Here is a 23,540-nt window from a genome sequence, read left to right on the forward strand (position 1 = left end):
CTTCCACCCCTCACATTGCCAGTCTTCTCTGTAGTCCTTCCACCCCTCACATTGCCAGTCTTCTCTGTAGTCCTTCCACCCCTCACATTGCCAGTCTTCTCTGTAGTCCTTCCACCCTTTACTTTGCCAGTCTTCTCTGTAATAAATACACACTACTACCTAAAGTCTTAAGAATGTGGAAGGGGAAAGAGATGCCAATTTCAATATGGGCAATATGGAAAAAGAACTCACTTTTTTGTCATCCCTTTTTGGGAAGGAATCTCTTAATTTCCAGTACGTGAGAGGAAAACTTTAACTCAGCCTTCCCTTCAGGTCTTGGGGTACCCCTTCTATATTAACAATATCCACAGCATACAGTACATATCTATGGTAATCAGTGGCAAGAATGTCTCTTATATGGTTGGTCGTTGAGAAGAATGTCACCCTACACATAGCAAAAATATCATTGGTATCAGTTAAACTGACCTGAGAGGCACAAATTGATCATTGCTCAAGGATCCCTTCAATCCGTGGAGGAACTGTCGGGTTCCACCAAATCCTGGTTGAGAAACAATACTCTAACTACCTTGTGGCTCCTGACTTCTCCACCCACCATGGTGAACCCACCATTTATTTATACTTTAGAAATTTCTATTGGCTTTAGCAGGTGGGACCTACACTGGGGTTCTACTGTCTGTATCTGCATTCTATAAAGTGCAATCTTTTTTTATTTTATCCAAAATAAACCTTTAAATAGGATTCTTTTGATGGCTGAATTGAAGTGTTCTGAAGCTCAGCAATAAACCGTCTGATAATCTTCTGAGCTCTTAGAGATCCTTCAGAAGTTAGATACAAAATTGTGATTTCTCTAAGCAGGGAACTCTTCGTCCAAAATTAATTATCATGAAATCACTTGTGTCTTTGAAGTGCTCCCGATTAATCAGGCCATCGGTTTGAGTCCCAGTTCACCTCTCGTGTCCCCAAGGAAAATTGACACTCTTTATGGAATGTTCTGGATTAATCAGCAGTTAGCAATGAAATATTTATGTCCCTTTGTGTTGCTTGTTATAGCTAGGAATACACTTCACATTGTTACCCACTGAGCAGAAGTATTTATATGCCAAGAAGTTTAACTTTCAAATCTTCTTATGTTTAAAGATATTTGTCCCTACATGGCCTTATAAAACTGAAATCAAGGCAGATGTAAAAGACACAGATTAACACAATTCTCTATTCAACAATACCAGGAAACCTTGACATGACAAGGACAAGCAGCACTCCAAGATTTGATTTGGAAGATGAAGGGTTGGCATTACAGCCAGTTAGGTGATGCTAATTGAAATTTATTGACAAGATGCCATCAGATCCAGTAAGCATAGAGATGACTCTGTCAGCCTGCTTCTGCTCTATCTCTTCTCAGTCAGTAGGCAGGGGGGCATGGAGATTACACAATTATATTCCTTAATTTTACCAAAGAGTTATTGTTACATTAGGTGTGTAATACCTCCAAAAACTTGAGGCTCCATAAACATGAGGTATGGATGAAAAGAAATGTAAATCCTTTGGCAGGTATCATGGCCCTCTTATACGTATTTAATTTGTGCATTTAAGATTAGTTTTAAAATGTATTAATGGATTTTCTGCACAACATTAAAATTCAGATGCTGTAGAGAGCACAGGATAGGGAATGTTTATAAAGCAGTAAATGACTTTCTGCAATCATCACTGGTAGTGATTTACTGTAATTTAAAACACTAGGAGGATTCACCTGCAGTGATGTTTGGTGTCAGATTCACTGCTTTATACCTATACTCCAGAAGGTCTGTGCCTCTTCAGCATTGTAATGGTAACTGAAGCTATATAAACTATTTATACACACTCATACTGATTACCTTATTTTAATTTTTTCGTGCAGCTTGTTGAAGAAAATGAATGTCTTAAACAAGAACTGGCCAAAACAAAGATGGCTCTTGCTGAGGCTCACATGGAAAGGGATAGCCTACTTCATCACATAAAGAGGATTAACTTGGACAAGTAGCCTTGCATTTTGTACTGGAATGAAGGAAAAGACTGAATATTTTTACTGTCCATTCCAGTAACAATGAAATCACCATGGTTAGCAGGTTACTGAAAAAGGAAATTACAGAGATTGTTTTAGTAGGGGGTTAGAAGTGACGTTCAAAGCTGTGCAGGGATTTATATTAAAACCTGTGCCCGAAACAGTTCTGTGTCCCACAGAAACCAAATATTTACTTGGTAAATCAGCATTGGAATATGAAATTCTACCAAGAAATAAAATATGGTTGGTTGCTGTGGGCCACAGCAACTATTTCACGTGCACAAGTTTGTAGGAATGTACACTTCATGTTTCATGTAGCCATCTTTATAACAAAATCATGCAGTTCCATTGTTAATTGTCAGCCCTTAAACTTTAAAGGGAAACACCATAAAGGCTTACCTCTGGATGGTCGTGAAATCTGCTGCACTGCTCTCCCATCTCCTACCAGTAGGTATTACTGTAGTCTGTTGGTGGTGAGCTAGGTACAGTCGATGGCCAGTGTGTGCCCAACTGCGTTTTGCAGTTGAGACTTTTCAGATGGCAAAAAAGTTTAATGGATAGAACAGTAATGGATATTATTTCCCTACACTACAGTTAGTCTTATTGGTGTTCCCCTTTTCAGAAAACCTGTGCTTTGCCCATGCAGAGCAAAGCAACAGATTCACTTAACTGTCACCTTCCAAGCATTACTTACCTTTTCTTCACTTCCTTGCAGCTCATTTTGGCTATAAAGACAGTGAACCCTGTATAAGATCCAGTTTGTGACTTGGAGCTTACACAAGGATTTAGGTTCTCTCCCCACCCCCAAGTGACAGGGCCGGGCCAAGTGACAGGGCCGGGGGTCTGAGTGTCACTGCTGTGGTCACAGGAGTATATAGAAAGTCAAATGCTCCTTATACCAGGAAGTACTTACTATTTCTTCTCTCTTGTGACTAAATCAACTGGGAGCAAAAGATGGGCGAGTCTGCAGCTGTGGAATGGGGCAGTTAAATGAAGCTGTTCCTTTGCCCTTCATGGGCTCACTTTTATTTTCAAAGTATTAAAGTTTGGAAGAATTGTTTAATTATTTAAAGAAGGTGTAACATCGGATAAAATTATTTCTCTTTAGGTAGATCGGTTTTAATATTGTTTATGAATTATTTTTAAATTTTTATTTGCACTATCAATAAATGATATAATGCATTTGCATTTTGAGTTTGGTATTTTTTTCCTTTGTTATATTAGTATGTGGATGCATTCCATTCTTTGTTAAAAAGAGAATCCAACACAGGAATGTAGGTGCTGCCATTGCTAGCTTGGTGTGAACTCAGGGCTGCTATACTTATTTTTGTTTCACTATTTAACATTTGAGATTTTGCTGGTCATAAACAGCGTATTTACCACTACCACTTTGATCAATCTAACGTGTGTACAATGGTCACATTACAAAAACTGTACAAGTTTTTAACCACCTGAGCGTTACACTGAGGTCTAGATTTCTGTACCAAAAGTGATCCACTGTTTTTCTTGAAATTTTTTTTTTTAAATTGTAGACCTGTAACTTACAGAAATATGTCCGAACAGGGGTTCTAGTAGATAATATGAATATAAAAAATGTATTTACTTTTATTTTTTTTTATTTTTTTGTATTGGATTGGATACCGGAGTTTGTATTCAATCCAATACAAAATGAGCGTTTGAATTTACCACGTTTTGAATGTACTTTGTATTAATTTTATATTATTTTGTATTGGATTGGATACGCAAGTTTGTATCCAATCAAATACAAAATATAAATTTGAATTTCCAAGTTATTTACTTTTTTTTTATTTTTTGTATTGGATTGGATACGCAAGTTTGTATCCAATCAAATACAAAATATAAATTTGAATTTCCAAGTTATTTACTTTTTTTTTATTTTTTTTAATTTTTTGTATTGGATTGGATACAGGAGTTTGTATTCAATCCAATACAAAATGACAGTTTGAATTTACCAATTACAAACTTTGTATTTATTTGAATTATTTTGTATTGGATTGAATACAGGAGTTTGTATTGAATCCAATACAAAATGAATGAATGAGTTTCTATTTGAATTTCCCGCACATGCGCCGACGTCATCACGCACGCAGAAGCCTTCCGTTTTTTTTTCTCCGCCGGACGGCTTCTCCCTGCAGAGATCATCCGGCGCTGGACGAAGACGGACGTGGACGATCAGCGGGACCAGGTAAGATGCCGGCCGGTATCTTGTGTTCAGCCGGCCGGGCGGCGGAACGCAAGATGCCGGGCGGCGGAACGCAAGATGCCGGGCGGCGGAACACAAGATACCGGCCGGCATCTTACCGGTCCCGCTGGCACCCTACGCTGGAGAGGGAGATCGACGGACGACGATGGACGGAGGACGACGCTGGAATAGGAAAACGACGCTGGAATCCTTACCTCCATGGTCCCGCTGGATGTGCACAGCGGGACCATGGAGGTAAGGATGTGACAAAATTACGGGGTTAACCATCCTAGCCATTTTTTTTTGCCCGACCTTCATACGGGCATAACGGCTAGGTGGTTAATGAAACCAAATATGTCAAGGATGCTTTAAATACAAAAAGACTCACTGCCCACTGTGTTCTGTATTAAGTGAATTATAGACAGATACTATTCCAAAAGTTTCCACAGATGATGATAGTTTGATTCAGCTTAAACACTTAAACTGTATTTCTGGGCAGATCCTCCTGGAATAATCAATCTCAAGGGAAATATTTATTGTCTGAGATGAATCTTCCTAGCCTGTTACTTTTGTTTCTATATGATAAGGTCAGATGTGACAAGATAATATGTCAGAAGGAATGTGAGGTGCAGCACTAGGATCTATGGTCAGCATACCATATACCAGTATACCAGTGAGTATACATGAGACATTATTTCTGGGTTCTATGCAAAATCCTTTATGTGTATGCTTTGTGTATATACACATCTGTCATTTCATGACCAGGCAATGTTAAAATCAATTGTACTTCCACAGCTCAGTTGCTTTTCTCACACACTCCCTGAATAGGCAGTGTACAGATCCATCACAATCACACGTCACCATCCCTCTGTTCCCTTTCTCCCTGTGATCAGGCAGTGCAAAGAAATCCATTACACTCCTATATGGTGTTTCTCTTGACTCTGCTATACTTACCTCCTCTGTGCAGCTTTTTTCCTTGCAGAATGTTCACTCCACCACTAGATGGTGCCCTTTATTTGGGTTAGTCCATTTATTTCTGGCAGTTCACTTTCTGTTGCATGTCAATATGTTCACTGAGCAGTGCAGGAATAAGCATCAGCACTCCTGCTGCAACACAAAATAAACAATATTTAAGGTATGTATACTTTTATTAAAAAATAGACATAGGAGAGCAATTATAAAGGTAGAAATTCATGTTAAACCACAGTTGTTATCCTTAACAATTGGAGTCTGACCATTTGACCTCAGTCTTAATCCATGGCTTTTACCCAAAAATAATAGTGGCTCAAGGTTATACAACAATATTGTACCTGTTTGTATGTCACTTCATTATCCTCCAACAACCATCCCTCTGGTCACTTGGGCAGCCTCACTGGGGGCCTGACAAAGGTAGAGCCTAGCTGTGATATAGAGAAAATTCAAGACCAAGTAACACAGCAGTTTGAAGGGACACGCTAGTAAACATAATAGGGTTTGCCAAAGCAGGAATATGAAGAAATACAACATACCTCAAATAACTATGGAAGCTGCCACTGCTTACACCAGGGCTAACAATTAACTTCTTTCTCCTCTATACAGTATGTCACTGAAGAGGAAAAGGCCAATGAACTTCTGACCTGCATACTTGTTCTGGGTCAATATGTCATGGAGAGAAAAATGTCTGCCATTTGTGACTTGGTTTTGAATCCCACCTATGAGTAGAAAGCAGCCTTCTGTTCTTTCCTTCCTCCTACCTACCGGTACATTACACCGTCTCTTCTAATGTGTGTTTTAACTCTGCTTAAGATTCTGCTGTCTGTCCTGGCCTTGCAGACATCTTTTCCAGTTATATCGACCCAGAATGAATTCTCCCAGTCTGTGCCTGTGCTGACCGGTCTTCTCATGATATTCGTTCTTCTGGATTCTGAGAGCCCCATTTTTGGAAAACCAACAAGTAACATTAGGCAGGCAGCCACATATGCAAACCAAGAAGACCCTACATTTTTGCAGAAAGATTTGGTATCCATAATGTCATATAACCACAGATTTTAAACATTTTGGATTAGGACTAGTTTGGATTAGGATCAGTTAGAGGGAGATAGGGGAATGGTTGGCTGAAGTAGTAAAGCCCATGCTAAACTTACCTTACCTTCTAACCCTTGTAGAGACCTGGGCCACTGCTCTCACATTTCTAAACCGTAATTTTGATTGGAGCATTGTGCAGGGGGGGGGGGGGGGGGTGAGAACTGGAGACCCGGACTGCTATGTGAGAGCAGCGGTCCCGCTCCCGTTGTTGGCACAGGGCAGCCTAATATATTGTTAAAGCACATAGTTTTCCACATACAGGTATTTCCCATTAAATACGTTATAGGGACTGTAGGTTTGTTCTTAGGTTGAATTTGTATGTAAGTCAAAACAGGTACATTATTTTAATAAATGCAGTTAGGACAGATGTTTGTCTCAACATATTAAGCAGTGTGGTGTCATTTACTGTATAAAATCCTCACTGTGAGTTAATCACAAACAAAGCAAAAAACAAAAAAAATTCTGGAGCAAACTGTGCTTTGATATGCAAAAAGATAAAACAACTGCAGAGTTTGTCTTGGTCATTGAAGAGTTACAAGATGTTGCAGAGCAGCAAAAACATTATTCTGCAAGTCATGCAAGTCTTAGGGACTACCTGTATATATTTTTTATTTTTATGCAGCTTAATTACATAACATAAATAAAAAAAATTGTTACATTTGGGCTTTGCCTACCTAGTAAGCCACTACACTGAAAAAACATGCAGACACTGGAATCTACATTCCTGTCCAGTATGTTTGATTTTGATTAGTGATTCATAGAGAAGAAAGCAAGGACAAGGCTGACTCTGCATTTTTAGGAACATGTCCACAAAGGTAGTTTAAAATTTCTTGTCCAGCCAAGTTCCCTTTTAGTTTTAAATTGCTTATTTTTTTTACTTCTTACAGAATTGCTATTTAAAGCATCAAAATGGCACAAATTAGTGGTATAAATGTAGCTAACAAGATCCTGGCTTTAAATATTCCAGTAATTTTACTAAAATGGAGGTCTTTGAAGTTGTTTATGTGAAAACATAATCAGTAATCCCTCTTTTTGTACACGCCAGCATGGGCACCCACTCCAGAATAGCAGCCCCTCCACATCCAGGCATTCTATTGGAAATTAGTGGGGACAAATGAAGAAGTTATAAATAGACTGACCCAAGGCTGCCTACGGATTCCAATAATGGAACTTCTCGTCTTTGAGCTACTTGAGGTTAAATTAGTTTTGTTCTGTGCTGTCAGGATTTGTTCTGACCTACGTTGTTAAAGGACACATTACAGTGCTGTTCATGATGAAATAACAACAGGAAAAAGCGAAAGTTGGCGTACCTGGGAAGGTGGTGAACCCAGCATAGTTACCAGCTGGGGCAAATTATCATTTTCTTTTACATCCCCCTTTCCCAGTCTCCTTTATAGATATTTCTTTTTTTTAATAGTAATCGTCAAATTATATAATTGCCAATAATAGGCATACAATATGGAGACAGTAAAGACTTCTGAATGATTTACAGTGGTGCTTTAAAGTTTAAATCTCTTCAAATTTTTATATATCTTGTAATTTGAAGATGAAATCAGAGTGGTGTTTTCAATCAATGAGATGACAATGGGGTGTGAATGAGACACCATGTTTACTTTATTTTTTTTTATTATCCAGCAAAACCTGATTATACATACAACACATTTGTGGATCATGGTTTGAACAAAGGAGGTGTCTGAGGACCTCAGAAAAGAGTTGTTGACGCCATAAAGCTGAAAAAGGTTACGGAACCATCTTCAAAGGGTTTGGACTCCACCAATCAAACAGTCAGACAGATTGTGTCCAAATGGAATAAATTCAAGATCATTGTTAACTTACCCTAAATGGGTCAAGAACCCACGGTAACTTGCAACTGAAGGCTATCTCACATCGGCAAATGTTTATGAGTCCACCATCAGGAGGACACTAAACAGCAACTGTATATGGAAACCAGGACACTTGAATTTTTTTGTGAACAAATAAAGCCAAAAAAGACCTTTTTGCCTTAAGTGGAAGTGTTATATTTAGAGATTTAGAAAAAAACACTGCATTCCAGCATAAGAACCTTATCCAAACTGTGAAACATGCTGGTGAGAGTGTTCTGGTTTGGGACAGGTTTACTACATTTGGACTTGAACAGCTTGCCATCATTGATGGAACAATGATTTCTGAACTATACCAGAGGAGTCTAAATGTCAAGACATCTGTCCATGAACTGAATCTCCAGAGACAGTGGGTCATGCAGCAAGACAACAATCCTAAACACACAAGTCGTTCTACTAAAGAATAGTAAAGAAGATTAAAGTGAATGTTCTGGAATGACTAAATCAAAGTCATGACCCTAATCCAACTGAAATGTTGTGGAAAAGCCTAAAGCGAGCTGTCCATGTGAGGAAACCAACCAACATCCAAGAGCTGATATACTTTTAGGGCTTGTTTGAAAATCAGATGATGTTTTAGATCACAATTATATAAAATAAAATCAAATTCATATGGTTTACAAACTTAAAAGCACCACATCTATGAACTATATACCTATTTTGGTAAAAGTACAGGAAAGATAGACAAGACTGTAAAAGTGGTACCAGGATAATACATAGGGGATGAAGATGAAGTGCTCAATGAAATAAGATTCACAAGCTTGATAGTGACAATTCTACAAGTTACTAAAATATACATGATTAGTAAAACCTTTTCTGTTTGTATTACATACCTTATTTTACACTCATTTTCATCACTGGGGCTCTATGTGTCTTTTTGCAGATGGCTGATATGAGAAGGCAGTAGGATGCTGCACATACTTCTACTAAAACAGGACATTGTGTTAATGGCAACATGGGATAGTGAGCCTTTATTAATGAAAATCTCAATAGATGAATAGTCCAGGGACAGTAATGTTGAGGAGGAAAATGCTAATGTTGCTGGAATTCCTCCATACTTGTAGTAGGTTTTAATGCACAATGTGGGAAGCTCATTGTGTGCAGTGAAATCAAAGTATGAAAGGAACCTTTACAACTTTCAAGATAAAAGGTAATGTGTTCACTTTAATAAACTTTATTATTATTAGACATATTAGTAAAATGTAAATAAACCATAACAATAAACTTCTCTTACTTTGGTCCCTGCAGAGATTGCAGAGTTGAATGTTACCTTCCCATTAATTTTATGCCCCTTATTTTAGAGTTGGTAATGAATACATAGCTGCATTACTTTGCATCTTCTATAATTGCCTGAAGTTTAGAATTAATACAATATCTTGGTTTCAGGTCCAGTAAAATTTACATTTCTATAGATCAGCAATAGAGATATTAAAAAATGGCTATAAAAAAAGGCTACAATCTCATACATATCAATGTTTTTATTGCATTGTACTGCCAACAGATTCCTTTGCAGCCTCCATCTGCAAGTCTCTGTGTGGAGGTAATCAATCTTCCTATAAAGTCACTTTCTTTGTCCTTCCTGTAGCTAAATCGCCTCTTACAAGTGTTTCATTGACTCTCCTCCCTGATGCAGTGTTAAAATGTAGATGTGAACCAAAGGGGGGAGAGATGGGCATTAGCCTTCCAGTGGAGCCCTCTGCTTTTTCCTCCACCGCTGCGCCTCACAGATTTATTTTTAAATCTACATTTTAACAAGACACCGGATTTTCAGCTTCACCATCTCTCCGTCTGCACAGTCTCGCACACCGTGAAGGTCATCGCAAATTATACAAGCTCATCCTGAGCAAGGTGCATTAAATGGCATTTCATCTGCTACCTGGAATCAGTTTATGGTTAAATTGCAAACTGCAAATACCACTTGCTTGTCTGATCTCAGCAGAGGTACACAAAAGCTAGTCTGGAGGAGTAGAGACGCTGAGAAAAGACAAACATTCTTTTTTTAATGGCTGTATCAAAATTAAATACAGATTTGATACACATGAAAGGAGAGCTGACCTAGAAGGGAGCTGATATAGTCTGCAATTATGGAGGGTGTGGGGAGAGAGGACTTTGCTGGATTATAAAGCACAGGCAGGGAAATTCAAGCAAGGCTCCGAAAATAAGCGCCTATTACTCCTCAAGGACAAGGGTAAACTGAGTTTTTGAAACATCACATGACCTTTGTTAGAATTGATCACCAAACCACCAGCAGTACTATTTCAGGCTCTGGGTATCATTAGTGATGGTGCTTCTATCTTTAGAATGACTTTACTGGATGGCAAAATATATGTAATACAAACAGAATACCTAAAAGGAGAAAACACCCCGGGGATAAAAAAAAAGCCTTGGCAGGTTGAACTTTCAACAAATCAGCTTATATCCAGGTTCATTAAAATAAAGGCATGCAACAATGTACAATTAGTTTTTAGAAAACAGTAAAAGCCTATCCTCTGCCAGCATGGTATAGAGAAGGTAATTGGTAGAAGTAGTGATCTCTCTGTGGAGGTTTAACACACCTCCTGCCAGGCCTTGTTTGAAAATGCTAGCTCTAACTCAGAAAAGGATGTAGCAGACCTCTGTAGAGGGACTACTGCTTCCACACAGCAAGACACTGAGAGAGACTTTTCTGTTTAGGCTGTGGCTGCCCACTAAGTATAATTAACTGTAAGACTTTGCACACTTTTTGTATTGATGCACTTGGAATGTATTTAGTTAATTTAAACTTAAAGGCTGACTGAGCTTGCACTATAAAGTTAGTACCACTTATGACATGAGACCTTATATAGAACAATGCATGATAGCTGTAAGGAAAAAAAAACTATAAAGAAATATTTTCCACCTGCAGCAGAGGAGGGCCACATCATAATCTTTTAGGAGATATACTAAGGCTATGTACACACATCAGATGATTCTCGTCCGATTATCATTTTAGGGCTAGCATTGGATGAGAATCTGATGTGCACAGAGGCCGTCCAACGTCGTTCATGGATTCATCCTGGATCCTGGATGGATCCACGAACGACCGTAATGCAAGTGAAGGGCAGAGAGCACAGTGGCGTGCCGCTTGCTCGTTCTCCCCCCTCCCCTCTCCATAGAGCAGGACGGTGCTGTATGTAGAACGCTCATTCATGTATCATGCAGTCTTTTGTTGTTGGAAAGGATCGTGAAAGATCCTTTCCAACGACAAAAATCTAACCTGTGTATGCAGCCTAAGAAAGCCAAGGGTCCCAAACTTTAGAAGAGACTCAGACTAGACTTCCTGAAACATCGTAGAAATGTATTTTCTAGGGTTTCCAGGATCTTGCTGGAAGGGTTATGACATCACCTTATCCAGGGTGAAAGGCGGGTGAAAGGTTGGTGTATTTTCTAACTCTTCTCCACGCTTTTTATTTACAGCTATATGTTAAGGATAGAACAGTAAACTTTGTAATGACACAAATTAAAATATTAATAAACAACTATACAAGATGAGGCTTCTTAGGTGTCAGTGTCCATAGAAGTTATTTAAGTTGTTAGAAAAATACCACAAATATATACATTTTATTTAATACAAAGGTCAGAACACTATGAACACAATTAATTAAAACCAACTTTATATTCTAAGATTCTTCATGTATTATGGCTTTCCACCGCCAGCAAAAAGATGATCAAATAGAATGCGAGGAATCCATATAACATATCCTCATCATATCCATCTGATACTGTTGTGGGTAAATTTCTATGGAATCTATTTATAAAGCAGTGAATGTGATATTTACTGAAACACTTAATGGTGGTGAATTAGACACTGCTAATGAACATGAGCCTGGAAGATTCTCCATCAGGGAATATATATTTCTCATTTTCACTCACACAGAGAAGCAGATTACCTCCCGGCCATAGGACACTTTGGATAACCTTGCCTGTCTGCATGTGATATGTAATATGATGTATGAAGAATAGGTTTATAAAATATATATGTGCAGAATTAAAAGTATAGAGACCTACCATGGGGAAAAGACTGTTTATGTTACAATCCACAACATTCAACTATTTTACATGCAGTCCAAGGGATGAATTGTTCAAGGTTACCCCGTCAATGCATCCATATTCTATCACCACTCCCTGGCCCTGCAATCCAAAAATTGATATACACCAATTAATATATTATTCCTATCATATGGCTTAAACATCAGACCTCAGATAAACACACCTATTAGTCTTCAAACAATAAATCTCCTGGTAAGTCCACCAAAATATGTTCACCAAGAGGGAAGCCTGAGAGCGATGGGGGATAGAGTCACTTCATTGAATTTTTGTGGTTGGTATGTGGATTTGCCCTCTCTGTCCTTGTAATCATTGTCACCAATAAAACATTTAATAATTGTAAATGTCACCAAAATAGATGGTAAATACTCAATGGGAATACCAATTTTAGGGACAATCTATAGGGGATATTATTTAATCCCTCTTACACTATCCTACACTGCAAAAAAAAAGTTTGGGCCATATTTAAAGTTGAAGTTTTAATTGTCCATTATTTTGCCTTCCCTGGTTCCTTTACTTTATGGCAGTTCAGATCTATTGTAAGCAACCAGCAGGGCGCTGTACATAGCTGCCTGAAAACATCAATGCACATGCCTCAGTGCTCCTATCCAAAGCCCTCTCCCCAATACAAGAAGTGAGCTGTCTCTTGGTAGCAATTCCAAAATGATATCTGCCTGGAGAGATGAGTGTTCATAAGTAGACCATTTCCATGAAGACTGCCTTAGGTAAGAGCACATGAGTTGCTGAGTCTACATGAAATAAATTAAATCCAATTATTAAAAATGACAGTCCAGAGACAGTGATGAGAGAGAGAGAAAAATGCTACATGATGCTGGATATCCTCCATCCAGGAAATGAGGTGATCTTTATCTGACATGCTAATGCACATAGTGAGAAGCTCACAGTGTGCACTGAGATCGGAATAAGCAGTTTCCATACCAGAGCGATTTATTACAAGACTGCTAGCTGACAGCAAGAACAATTCATGCGAAGAAGGATGAGCAGAGTTACAACGGGACTCCACAGACCACATTTAGGAGTCACTTCTATTAAAACTCCTGGCTTAGTTTACAATATTAACTATTAGCGACCTAATTTTTTTGCTGCATTTCGTGGTAATAGGATTAATACAGAAATTCATTTTAAGCTTCTGTAAGTCAAACGACCCAGTTTCCCCATAATGTTTGTGAGCTTCTCATTATTTTTACACTGTTTCTTATGAATAGACAAGCAGACAATGGTTGTGCCACTCCAGTAAATGAGGTCTTTGTAGTAATAAGGTTCTATAAATCTGCAAGAATTTGGCCTCTCCCTGCTGCTAAATCCTTTCTTCAGAAATGGCTGCAAAATGCTGACTTTCCCTACTGTGCTGCTAAACTCCTTGGCGGCCTCCAGCATCTAGGATAGAACTTCCAGCTCCCGCTCTGATAATAATAGGTGCCATTAGAGTGTCATTAGGTCTATTCTTGTCTCTGCCTTTTCACTAGTGTTTTGCTCAAAGGTATTACGAAACTCATTTTCTGTTCTTGTCACTCTAATTAATCACTTTTTTCCTAATCAAATCTATATGTTCGTTAGAGCTCCCAAGTGGAAGCCTACGTCACATTCTGTGCTTGTAATGGAAAAGCCGTGTACGGTTTTATTTATTTAAAGTCAGCGAGTAAAGCTTGCTGATAATTGATGAGATTGCAGAGATAAAAAAAGAGAAAGTCAGCAGAGATTTTTTTGGGGGTTCTTAAGGATTCTTAAAGGTTCTCCTGGCATGAAGCTAAAATACACAACTCAAATACTAAGCCACAAAACTCGAATATAAACCGATCTTAATATAAAATGAGTTTTTTTGCCATATGAATACAGGAAAATGCTTTGACTTGACTATAATCCTGAGGCAAAAAATGCGGAGATCACTGCTAACATTCAAAACAGTAATCAAAAGAAATAGCAACACAATTATTGTGAATAAATACATCCATGGTGTTTTATTTTGAATACATTTATTTAAAAGTGGAAAACATTCAAATCATATGGGCTCCGTCTGTATATCTTGTTTCCATTTTCCAGGGAAACTATTTTGTACCTTTGAGTTGGTTATGATTGGTCAATTGCTCATAAATGATTTTTGGTGCATTATAGTTGGCCACCAGTAGATGGTGTTGTGTCATTATGTAAAGTGTGTAACAAAATAATTTCCTCAACAGCAAGAATTTGTTACATACTTTAAATAAGGACGCTGCACCATCTACTGGTGTGACTTGAGTATAAACAAAGATTCCTCTTCCAATGGCATTTTGAGTGGAGACCATCTTGGTTTATATTCAAGAGAGTAAGGACAGGATATACTCTACTTGCCTAACAAGTTTTTTTGCTGTCCAGGTGGCTTTAGTCACCCCTTCCAGAGATCTGCTAACCTGCTAATAAATCTAAAATAAATAAAATACTAAACCTGTTGTGTCCATGAAAATGAATAAATGTATAAAAATATAATTGTGTCAGTGGAAATTACTATTCATTGTACCTATCTCGCATATACTTTTTGGCATTTTCTTGGTAAAAAAAACAATTAATCTTTCAGCATGCTGTATGCCCTCAGACAGTACCCAATTGTCCTTTGTACATCAAATATATATCCATATGTAAGCAATAGGTCTTGACATTCAAATAGGGCAAGCGATGTTTTGGATCAGTATTCCTGGCTGGTCCTCTCTGACATGGATTGTCTGCACAGGAGGACACAGCTGTCAATCTTGTGTCAGTCTCAAATTGTTCCTTAACAGAAATAAATTCCCTAATGAAAAGCCATTGTCAAAGGATGTTGGTCTCTAAAAAGAATCTTAAACTCTTTTGTGCAGTATAAAGATACTGTTGATGAAACCACCTGGCACATCAGAAAACCAAGGTGGCACCACAGGACTTTGTGCCAATGGCTGGCAGTAGCTTACAGTTAATGAGCATGTTGTTGTGACCATCTACCTAGATCTGGAAGAAGCAGAAGTCATGCAGATGTGAAACCTGGCATGAAACTGTCCAGTACTGAAAAGCATGGGTGGCAACATTTCAGTGATGATGGATGGTGACAACAGAGAACCATACCTGCATAATAAATGTAGTCTCCCTTCCTTTGGAAACCAGATGAAAGGGTAACAGGGGGAGAACATTGCCACCGTATCAAAAAAAAAACTACCTGAACAAGGAGCATGGAAGAATCAATTTATTTCAATGAAAGCTGCAGAATAAAAAAAAATGAAAATAACTTTGGAAATAGCATTGCCATGGTAAAGTCATTAAGAAATTTCAGTGATTGGGTTAACATATTCTGTAAAGCAGAACTCCAGTCCTAAATAGTAAATGAACAGCCTAATAAAAGGAAAAATAAAAGAATGAAATTGTACTTCAGTATTCACCTTCAATGCAAAGATTTCACTAGTACTGTATGTGTCTGCCTGATGATTGTTATAATATGATAAAGTATATTTGATTACAGAATTTCATCAATCTGTGTCTATACTTTCCACTCTACACTTAGTTTTGTCCCTATTTATCTGATTTGCTACCAGCAGGGTGACACTTAAATTGTCTAGTTGAAAAAGAAATTAGTTTTTTTTTTAAAGTCTAGATTGATGAGAAAACATAATTAACATCAAACCATAAAACATAGAATGACACAACACCCCAAAACATACAAATATTTAGAGATAAAAGACGTCTGATATAATCTTACGCTCTGAGCTGCCTAGACTGTGGTGGGCTGATGGCTTTACACATAATGATAAATCATTTGTGCAGCTTTGTATTAGGAATAACTTGATTACACTGATCTTGGTAATCTTGGTAGAAAAGTCTGCCTAGTGTTCTGAAATAGTAGAGCATCTACTAACATTTGTTTCGGTGCCCTTTTTTTAAATCTTACCCTTTTTAAGCTTTGCTTAAATTTTAGTGTGAAAGCCATACTGAGCTCTAATAGACTCTTTAAGCCTATAGAGAAAAAAATCTCCACATCCAGGTGGAAGGTTAAGATTTGGGGTACATTCATGGTATGTCCAAATATCTGTGAACACAATGACAACCCCCCCTTATGAGCTTGTTGGTTATGTTCTTCTACAACCACTGGCATCAATATGATTCCTTCTTGCTGCTACTCTCCTTTGGAAAGTCTTTCCACAAATGTACCTCACTCATCTAAAAGAACATTTGTGTTCCTCAAGTAGTGAGTTTAGACAAAAAGACCTGGCTTGCAATTTGTGTTATTTTTGTGTTTAATAGACTTGGGACTACTTGAGTTCCTCCAAAGCAAACTCACAAAACCATGTCATACAGAGTTGGCTTTACATTTAAGGAAAAGCTTCCCGAAACTTTTTCCACAAGGTAGTAAGGACACGATTGTCTAAAATATCTTTGTATGCTGTAGTATTAACATTCACTGGATACCCCTGAACCCAACAATTTTATTTGCCCACATCCATTTGGCCATATAGTGGTAGGTGTAATTGTTGGGTGTCCACGTATATAGGGACACAGTCCTATGTGACTGTTAAACAAAACAGTGATTTCATTGCCAGGCTTTAAGTATTGTCACCCTCATGAAGCAAGGACTGGGAGGGTCACCAGATGTTTTTATTAAGTAAAAAAACAAGATTTGGCATATATATGTATTGTTTTTCTAGAATTACATTGGAGACTATTCTTGGTAATGAACCAGGACAGGCTGAACAATCCTGACCTAATAAAAGCGGAGTCCGCAGTTACTGTCTGTGAGTTACATAAGTATGTCAGCCCAAGGACACCTTCATTTTTTACAATTTTTACTAAAGCTGAGTTTTTATTGCTCTGTGGCTCTTGATCCCCCTGCTTATGAACTACCAAATCTGTAAATTGGCGAAACGTTTGGATCCCAAAATGGCACATGTGATTCCAGGTTTGGTATTCTGGAATATTGCTTGTCATGTCTGCACAGCCAGACCACCTGGGTACATGTCCTATATAAATTCTTTTGTACCATTATTATTTAGCTGAGTAGAACGATTTCTTGTTTCTGCAGTGCTGCCAATGTATTCTTTTTTTATTTACTGACAATTTTAGACTGTTCAGGTTCTGCAGCTGATTAATGCAGGTAAGACACTAACTACATCTAATTAAATTCCAAGTCCATCTCAGTTTAAAAAAAGCAATGCCCAGAAACATAAAAAAGCATCTTTCACTTCCCCTATGGTGCCGTCCAGCATCTGCCTACTTATGGATTTCATTATGTTTGCAACTTTTAACTTACTTCATGTAAGCCCAAGGTGTCAAGGACAAGCCCTATTAGGGGTATGGGCATCCAGCCACCCTGGGCTCATAGGAGAATGGTGCAGAGAACAGTGCTTATATCACTATATGGTACAGCTCTCTGCTGCATTAAGAATCTGCTTACTGCCAGAGAAAGAAGAGCAGAAAGGAAAAGTGGGAAAGGAGAAAGGGTTGTGGAGTTTGGCTTTAGCTATTGAATGTGTAATTAAAGTACTAAGCACTATTGCACCAATTGCAAATGACTCTCAGCCCTGAAATAAGACTATAGATAAATGTAAATATTTATTAAAAATATATATTTTTTATATACTACTTCAATCTGTTATATTATCTATCAGGACTGGTAGAGGAAACAGAGACAAGACAATCACGGTTTACTCTCTTCCAAAGTTCTATATTGGTAACATAAGGATGAGAGCAGAGTGATGGCCTTATAGGTGTTCCAATGATCCTTTGCTATCCATTTGCAGACTTCTACATTCTGGCTGTATAATCTATGCACAATAAGTTTTCCAACAACTATAGTCTACAACAGTACACCTACAAAATCTGGTTTATATCCAATCAGGTTGTTCCTTGCACCACAAAGCTGTTAGTAAATCAGACAGTGACAGTAATAAAAGACAAGTTGGCAACACTAATGTCATGAAATATTTTTTTTCTTATATCAGAGTTACTTTAAGCGAGATGTACAGCAGAGAAATAATGAGAGACACCAATTGCCTAAACCTTCATTTGAGCTTCTGCACAGCATGACTTCCGATTCAATAATACAGCTCCATATCGCCTGCCTGCTGTGAGCCCACACAACAGGATTATGGAGCAGTACATATAGCTGTGTCATTTTACAAATCCGCCAATTCTAAAAAATAGGAAGAAAATATATCATTTCCTACTGGACATTGTAAGACAATCTCTGTCCTGGTGATCAATTGTAAAACACAAAGGGTACACTTAAAGTATTATTGCAATTCAAACTGAAGCAGTGATTTTTAGTACCATGTAAAAGGATCTGCATATTTCTACAAGCCCACATATTAGATCTGGTCTGGAGAATGGTTTAAATTAGTGCAGTGCATTATCAGTCCACTAGAGGAGAGATTTACAAAACACTGCAAGTTTATGGCTTTTTAAGGGTTCCCTCATGCTAAAAAGGCCAAGAAAGTCTGGTATAGGGCTTGCCACTCCTTTTGTTCTGTCTATTTAAAAGAAAGGAGCCTTCTCCAAGGTCTTGATATCTCTTACATTTACACCCAGTAGTTTCTTGAATATGTTTAGTGTTTTGCATAAAGTACCCAAAGCAGGGGCTTATCTGTGTGGGGCAAGGCAACTAGATCAGGGTTGTCAAACTAAAATACAAAGTGGGACAAAATGAAAAAATTTGGACAAAGTTGCGAGCCATCTTTGATATTTATTGGAAAGGCTGCTAATAAATGTCAACAGAGGAGGGCGCGCTTGTGCGTCCAGATTGATGCCCCAGCAGAGCATTCTGGGATTTGTAGTATTAGAAGTGTGGGCCAGCTCTAGTAGACATTCTTTATTTTCTCACAGGTCAAATATAATTACAGATGACACCCCTGCACTAGATGAATTAGCAAGAAGGCTGCTCCATCCAGCACCTGGAAGTTGCTCTTGGAGGAATTCCCCCCTCCTTGCTGTTCTTCCACTCCATACAAGCGCCCCTCCATTCCTAATGGTGGCACCCTCATCATCCATACCGTCATCTATGCTGGAACCCACACCACTGGCCGCAATGCATCTGATTGTCCAAATCTACCTTCCAATGGAGAACCCCTGCCTCCCACATTAGACCTGCATGACAATTTTATTTAATTAATGGGATTGTCCAAATATATTGACAACTATGGTATAGGGAAGATGAGTATGCAGTGCTTGGGTGCACATTACCACACATTAAGCAAAGGGCAGCACAAGAATATGTGGATCACCACACTGTCCAGAAGGATGGAGCCATGTTGGTTCAGGTATTATACAAGATCAGTACCTATTTTCTGGACATAGACACTGGCTCAGAGCTGTAAACCCAGTGCCTGTGCAGTTTGTGGCTGTGTTGCAGCCAAATGCATCTTCCCAATGCACCACAGCCCAATGCAAGTTGCAGAATTGCTGTGCACTGCACTTTCCAAAAGCTCTGCATGTATTACATTCTTTGTCATGTGAAACATTGAGCAGAATGGGCCATAATATGAGTTCTGCATCACAGACACACAGAATGGTATTAACCCTTTAACCACCACAGACACATAACCTGTTCCATAGATGAAAAGAAATCTTTTCAGCAAATGTTCATAGAATGCCAATCATGAGCTGTGGAGGAGGAACTCAGTGTGGTTATGTCAGGCGCTGTGGGCAGCAGAAAGAATATTCTGTGCTTTCTTCTTCAGCCCACCACACTTTGCACTGTGGACCCGCTCATCCTATAAAGGATTCCATGAATATACAATACCTTTTGTATGGCATGTTCTGTATGTCAGCTTCCCCCATACCAGTCACAGGGTATTTATTAAAGTGTCCCCTAGCAGCCAATCAGAAGGTGCGCTTTACTGATCTGACTACAGCAAACCAATTTCTTGCTGTGGGTCACCACCGCGCTGTGTCATGGCCTTGGGGTATTATATAGTCCAATAAGAGATTTTTATAAACTGAGAACAAGACAGGGGATAAGCAGGTGCAAGGTGTGCTGCTGCATGAGGGCCCTGGACCTTTTCCAGCCGACAGGGGCCCTGAGTCAGTTCAGCAGGGGGGGGCAGGAGGTCCCTATTGGCTACACCTGCCACTGACTGGGACACACAATGATTCTGCCATTAGGTCTTTGTCCAAGCATTTCTTGTTATGGGTGACATTTGTCTCCTAAATATGTTCCTGTGTTGTCACCCTGCTATAGGTTCTCTTGGTGGAGAATATTAGTAGTTGTGCTTCGTGCATGACCCACAAAGAGATTGGAGCAGGGAGAACAGCAGCACTGACATACAAATGGATAGAACAGGGGCACTGCAATAAAAAGGCACAAATCCTTCATCTGTGAAATAATCTTTGGACCACCACTGGAAAATAAAAATGCAGCATCAGGTAATGCGGATTTGTGGAGCAGCTATCTAAGCTGGAGGGCAGCGTTGGGGCGCAGTGACGTCCTCAATGCCTCCTAGAAGTAAATGGGGTCATTGCACTTTTTCTTTTACAGTGTTTTGTATTTGGGAGGTGACAGCTATCAGCAATGTGAACCGGCCAATTCCAGGTTTACTTTAAAAAAAAATAATGAAAAGTGACAAACATTTTTCACTATTCAGAAGCCAGTTTTAGATAATGCATGGAAAGCTTTCCCTAACTTTCTGTTCTGGTGACAACTGTTATAATATACGGTAGATTTCTTTCTATTATATTCTATAAAATTTCGGTCCTGGTAACAGGGACAAATATAACATGTTTGTATCATTTTTATTTCATATGGAAATTTAGAGAAATACCCTCAAAGCGGCTTTCTCACTGTCATTTTAATCTAATAACTTCCTTGATCAACAACTGCTTTTATAAAAGGATGTGCTGCACTACAAGGGGCATTCTGATATGAGTCATAGAAAAATCAGCTCATCATTGTTCTGCTTCTCCTTTCATTGTCCCCTCAAGGTTAGGAGGTAAGGGGGCATATTACTGGTGTACTGCAGAGAAAAATCGGATTCTGTGTAAATCACCCAATTGGATATCTAGAACTAAAACTCCTTTTGGCAGGTTATAACTATGTCCCATGTGTATGTATTCCATCTGTGTGTCCAGCTTTAAGCCTGGGACATTGAAATGAAGAATAGTATATGGTAAGGTTTAGTAAGACTTAGTCTACACGAACGTTTTGCCCAGGGTTTAACCTGAGGCTTTAAATGTCCATGTTTGAAATCCCCCATGCATTCCAAAGGGCTAGTCTACACAAGGACGTCTTTATCTATAACGTTGGTTGGGGTTAACGCTGGAAAATGCTTCAAATGATTTCGATGGGGCTTTTTACCACGTTTATAAGCACTTAAAACGTAAATGTGTGTAAACCCTTTCCAGTTTTCCAGCGTTTTAAAGGCAAGCTTTAAAACACAGATAAAAGTGCAAAAACGCATATAAACGCAGTAGGAACGTTTACGTGCATTTTAAAAAACGTCTGTGTAGACCCAGCCAAACTCCCCATACATGAGCAAATTCTGATCCCAGATCCCGATCATCACATCCAATATAGGGAGCTGAGCTGATGATTGCACAGGATTCTCCCACTCACCTGCACACATGACCCAGCATCCTCCCACTCACCTCCACACTCTGCCTCCCCCAAGGCACACATTGCATGCCACAGCCCCCCAGGCATACATTGATGACATAGCCCCCCAGGCACACATTGATGGCACAGCCCCCCAGGCAAACATTGCATGGCACCCCCTGAAACACACATTGCATGGCAAAGCCCCCCCCCCCAAGGCACACATTGCATGACATAACTACCCCCCCAGGTAAACATTGCATGGCACCCCCCAGGCACATGGCACAGCCCCCCTCATTTGGTCCCCCCTGTGACTTCATTGGGCTGCAGCTTGTGGCTCCTGTGCTAAAATCAGCCATTACCGTAATGTGTGGAGCAGACGCGCACGCCTTGATTGACAGGCGATATCCATAGAAACAGAGCTAGCAGAGACACTCCATACAAGCAGGCTGGCTGGGTGACGAGTCTCTGCCATATACGGCGCTGGGAATAATGCAATAGATGTTTTTTCTATCTTTCTCATCCTGAGAGTGAGATCATTGAGTAACCTTCTTCCTATCAGAAGGGTGATGTGGGTCTGGAGGGTCAGGCTGGTACCCAGGCTCACGTGTTGCAGTGTGTGCACCTTGTCACCCCTTGTCATCCCCACCATCCAGACACCCCAACCCCGCTGATTTGGATTTATTGTTGCATTTTTTTTTTTTATTTTTCATTGCATTTTTGTTTTGCAGCCACTCTGGTGGCTGGTGGGCTGAGCCCCACTCTGATCTATTGGATTTCCTCTTCTTTCTCTTGGGGGTGGTGAGTATGATTCTTACTAACTGCAATGTTACCATGGATTATCCCCCCCCCCTCCATAACTGAGCCCTGCATGTCTGTACATAGAAACCTGTGGGTGGACGGATGGGGTGCAGAAGAGGGGGTGCATGCTGGTGACTTGTGCTGCAAGTTTGGGGCAAGAAGGTGGACTGTGAGCCAGGGGTCACAGGTGGAGGTGATGGGCATGCGGGGGGGGGGGGGGGGGGGGGGGGGGGGGGGGGGGGGGGGGGGGGGGGGGGGGGGGGGGGGGGGGCATGGCTCTGCCAACCAAAGGGCAGCCCTGATCATGGTGCCCAAAGCTGCAGATTGCTAGGCAGGAGGCAATACCCTGCCATACAATATATGTGTCTTTATATGAACATACATCTACATCATACACAGATCTACATGTGTACATGTGCAGGGAGAATTTGTCTTACATTTATTGTATACACATAGAGTACATGCATGTAGGGGATTTATAGGATTCTGCTGGCCTGCCTGATATCAAAGAGACTTGTTGCCAATGTTATTACCAGAAAAGACATAATGAGGCCGGAATTTTATTTGCAGAAACCCCTTGTATATATAGAACATATATGTATGACTTGTATCTATATGTACAATAGGAACTATGTGTACATATACGAGGAGATTGTACATGTATGATATATATACATATATATATATATATATATATATATATATATATAGTATAGGTATATACGTGTGTAGTATTTACATGTACAATATACATATTAATATATAGTGTAGGTATATGTGTGCAGTATACATGTATGATATACATTTATATATATATATATATATATATATATATATATATAGTATAGGTATATATGTGAGTAAGAGGAGAGTTTTAATTTACAAGTTCTGGTGTTGCTGAGTTTGAGATTTCTGAAAACAGTGGCTATACATGTATGATATATATATATATAT

General features: G+C 39.2%; 2 protein-coding genes and 1 long non-coding RNA gene across 6 annotated transcripts in view; all 3 read left to right on the forward strand.

The window, feature by feature from the left end:
* BLTP3B (bridge-like lipid transfer protein family member 3B) overlaps positions 1–3,226 on the forward strand; it is a 53,897-nt gene extending 50,671 nt beyond the window's left edge. Inside the window, exon 21 of the mRNA XM_072400415.1 lies at positions 1,895–3,226. Within this exon, the coding sequence (XP_072256516.1) occupies positions 1,895–2,017 (123 nt within the window). The 3' untranslated portion in view covers positions 2,018–3,226. The remainder of the gene's footprint in view (positions 1–1,894) is intronic.
* A 716-nt stretch (positions 3,227–3,942) lies between these two features.
* On the forward strand, positions 3,943–9,019 carry LOC140323397 (uncharacterized). Its single transcript, XR_011919370.1, has 2 exons — positions 3,943–5,980; positions 7,941–9,019. It is a non-coding gene; the product is annotated as an uncharacterized lncRNA (long non-coding RNA).
* Positions 9,020–22,199: 13,180 nt separating this feature from the next.
* Positions 22,200–23,540, forward strand: part of ANKS1B (ankyrin repeat and sterile alpha motif domain containing 1B) — an 84,927-nt gene continuing 83,586 nt past the window's right edge. For 2 of the 4 annotated variants that reach the window (XM_072400416.1, XM_072400420.1), the window contains exon 1: positions 22,201–22,586. The gene's annotated coding sequence lies outside the window, so the exon portion shown is untranslated. Of the gene's footprint in view, positions 22,587–23,540 lie in introns of all 4 variants that reach the window. The other 2 variants (XM_072400418.1, XM_072400419.1) reach the window with 2 other exon arrangements.

The sequence above is a fragment of the Pyxicephalus adspersus genome, chromosome 2, assembly GCF_032062135.1.
Source record: "Pyxicephalus adspersus chromosome 2, UCB_Pads_2.0, whole genome shotgun sequence".
Lineage (NCBI taxonomy): Eukaryota > Metazoa > Chordata > Amphibia > Anura > Pyxicephalidae > Pyxicephalus > Pyxicephalus adspersus.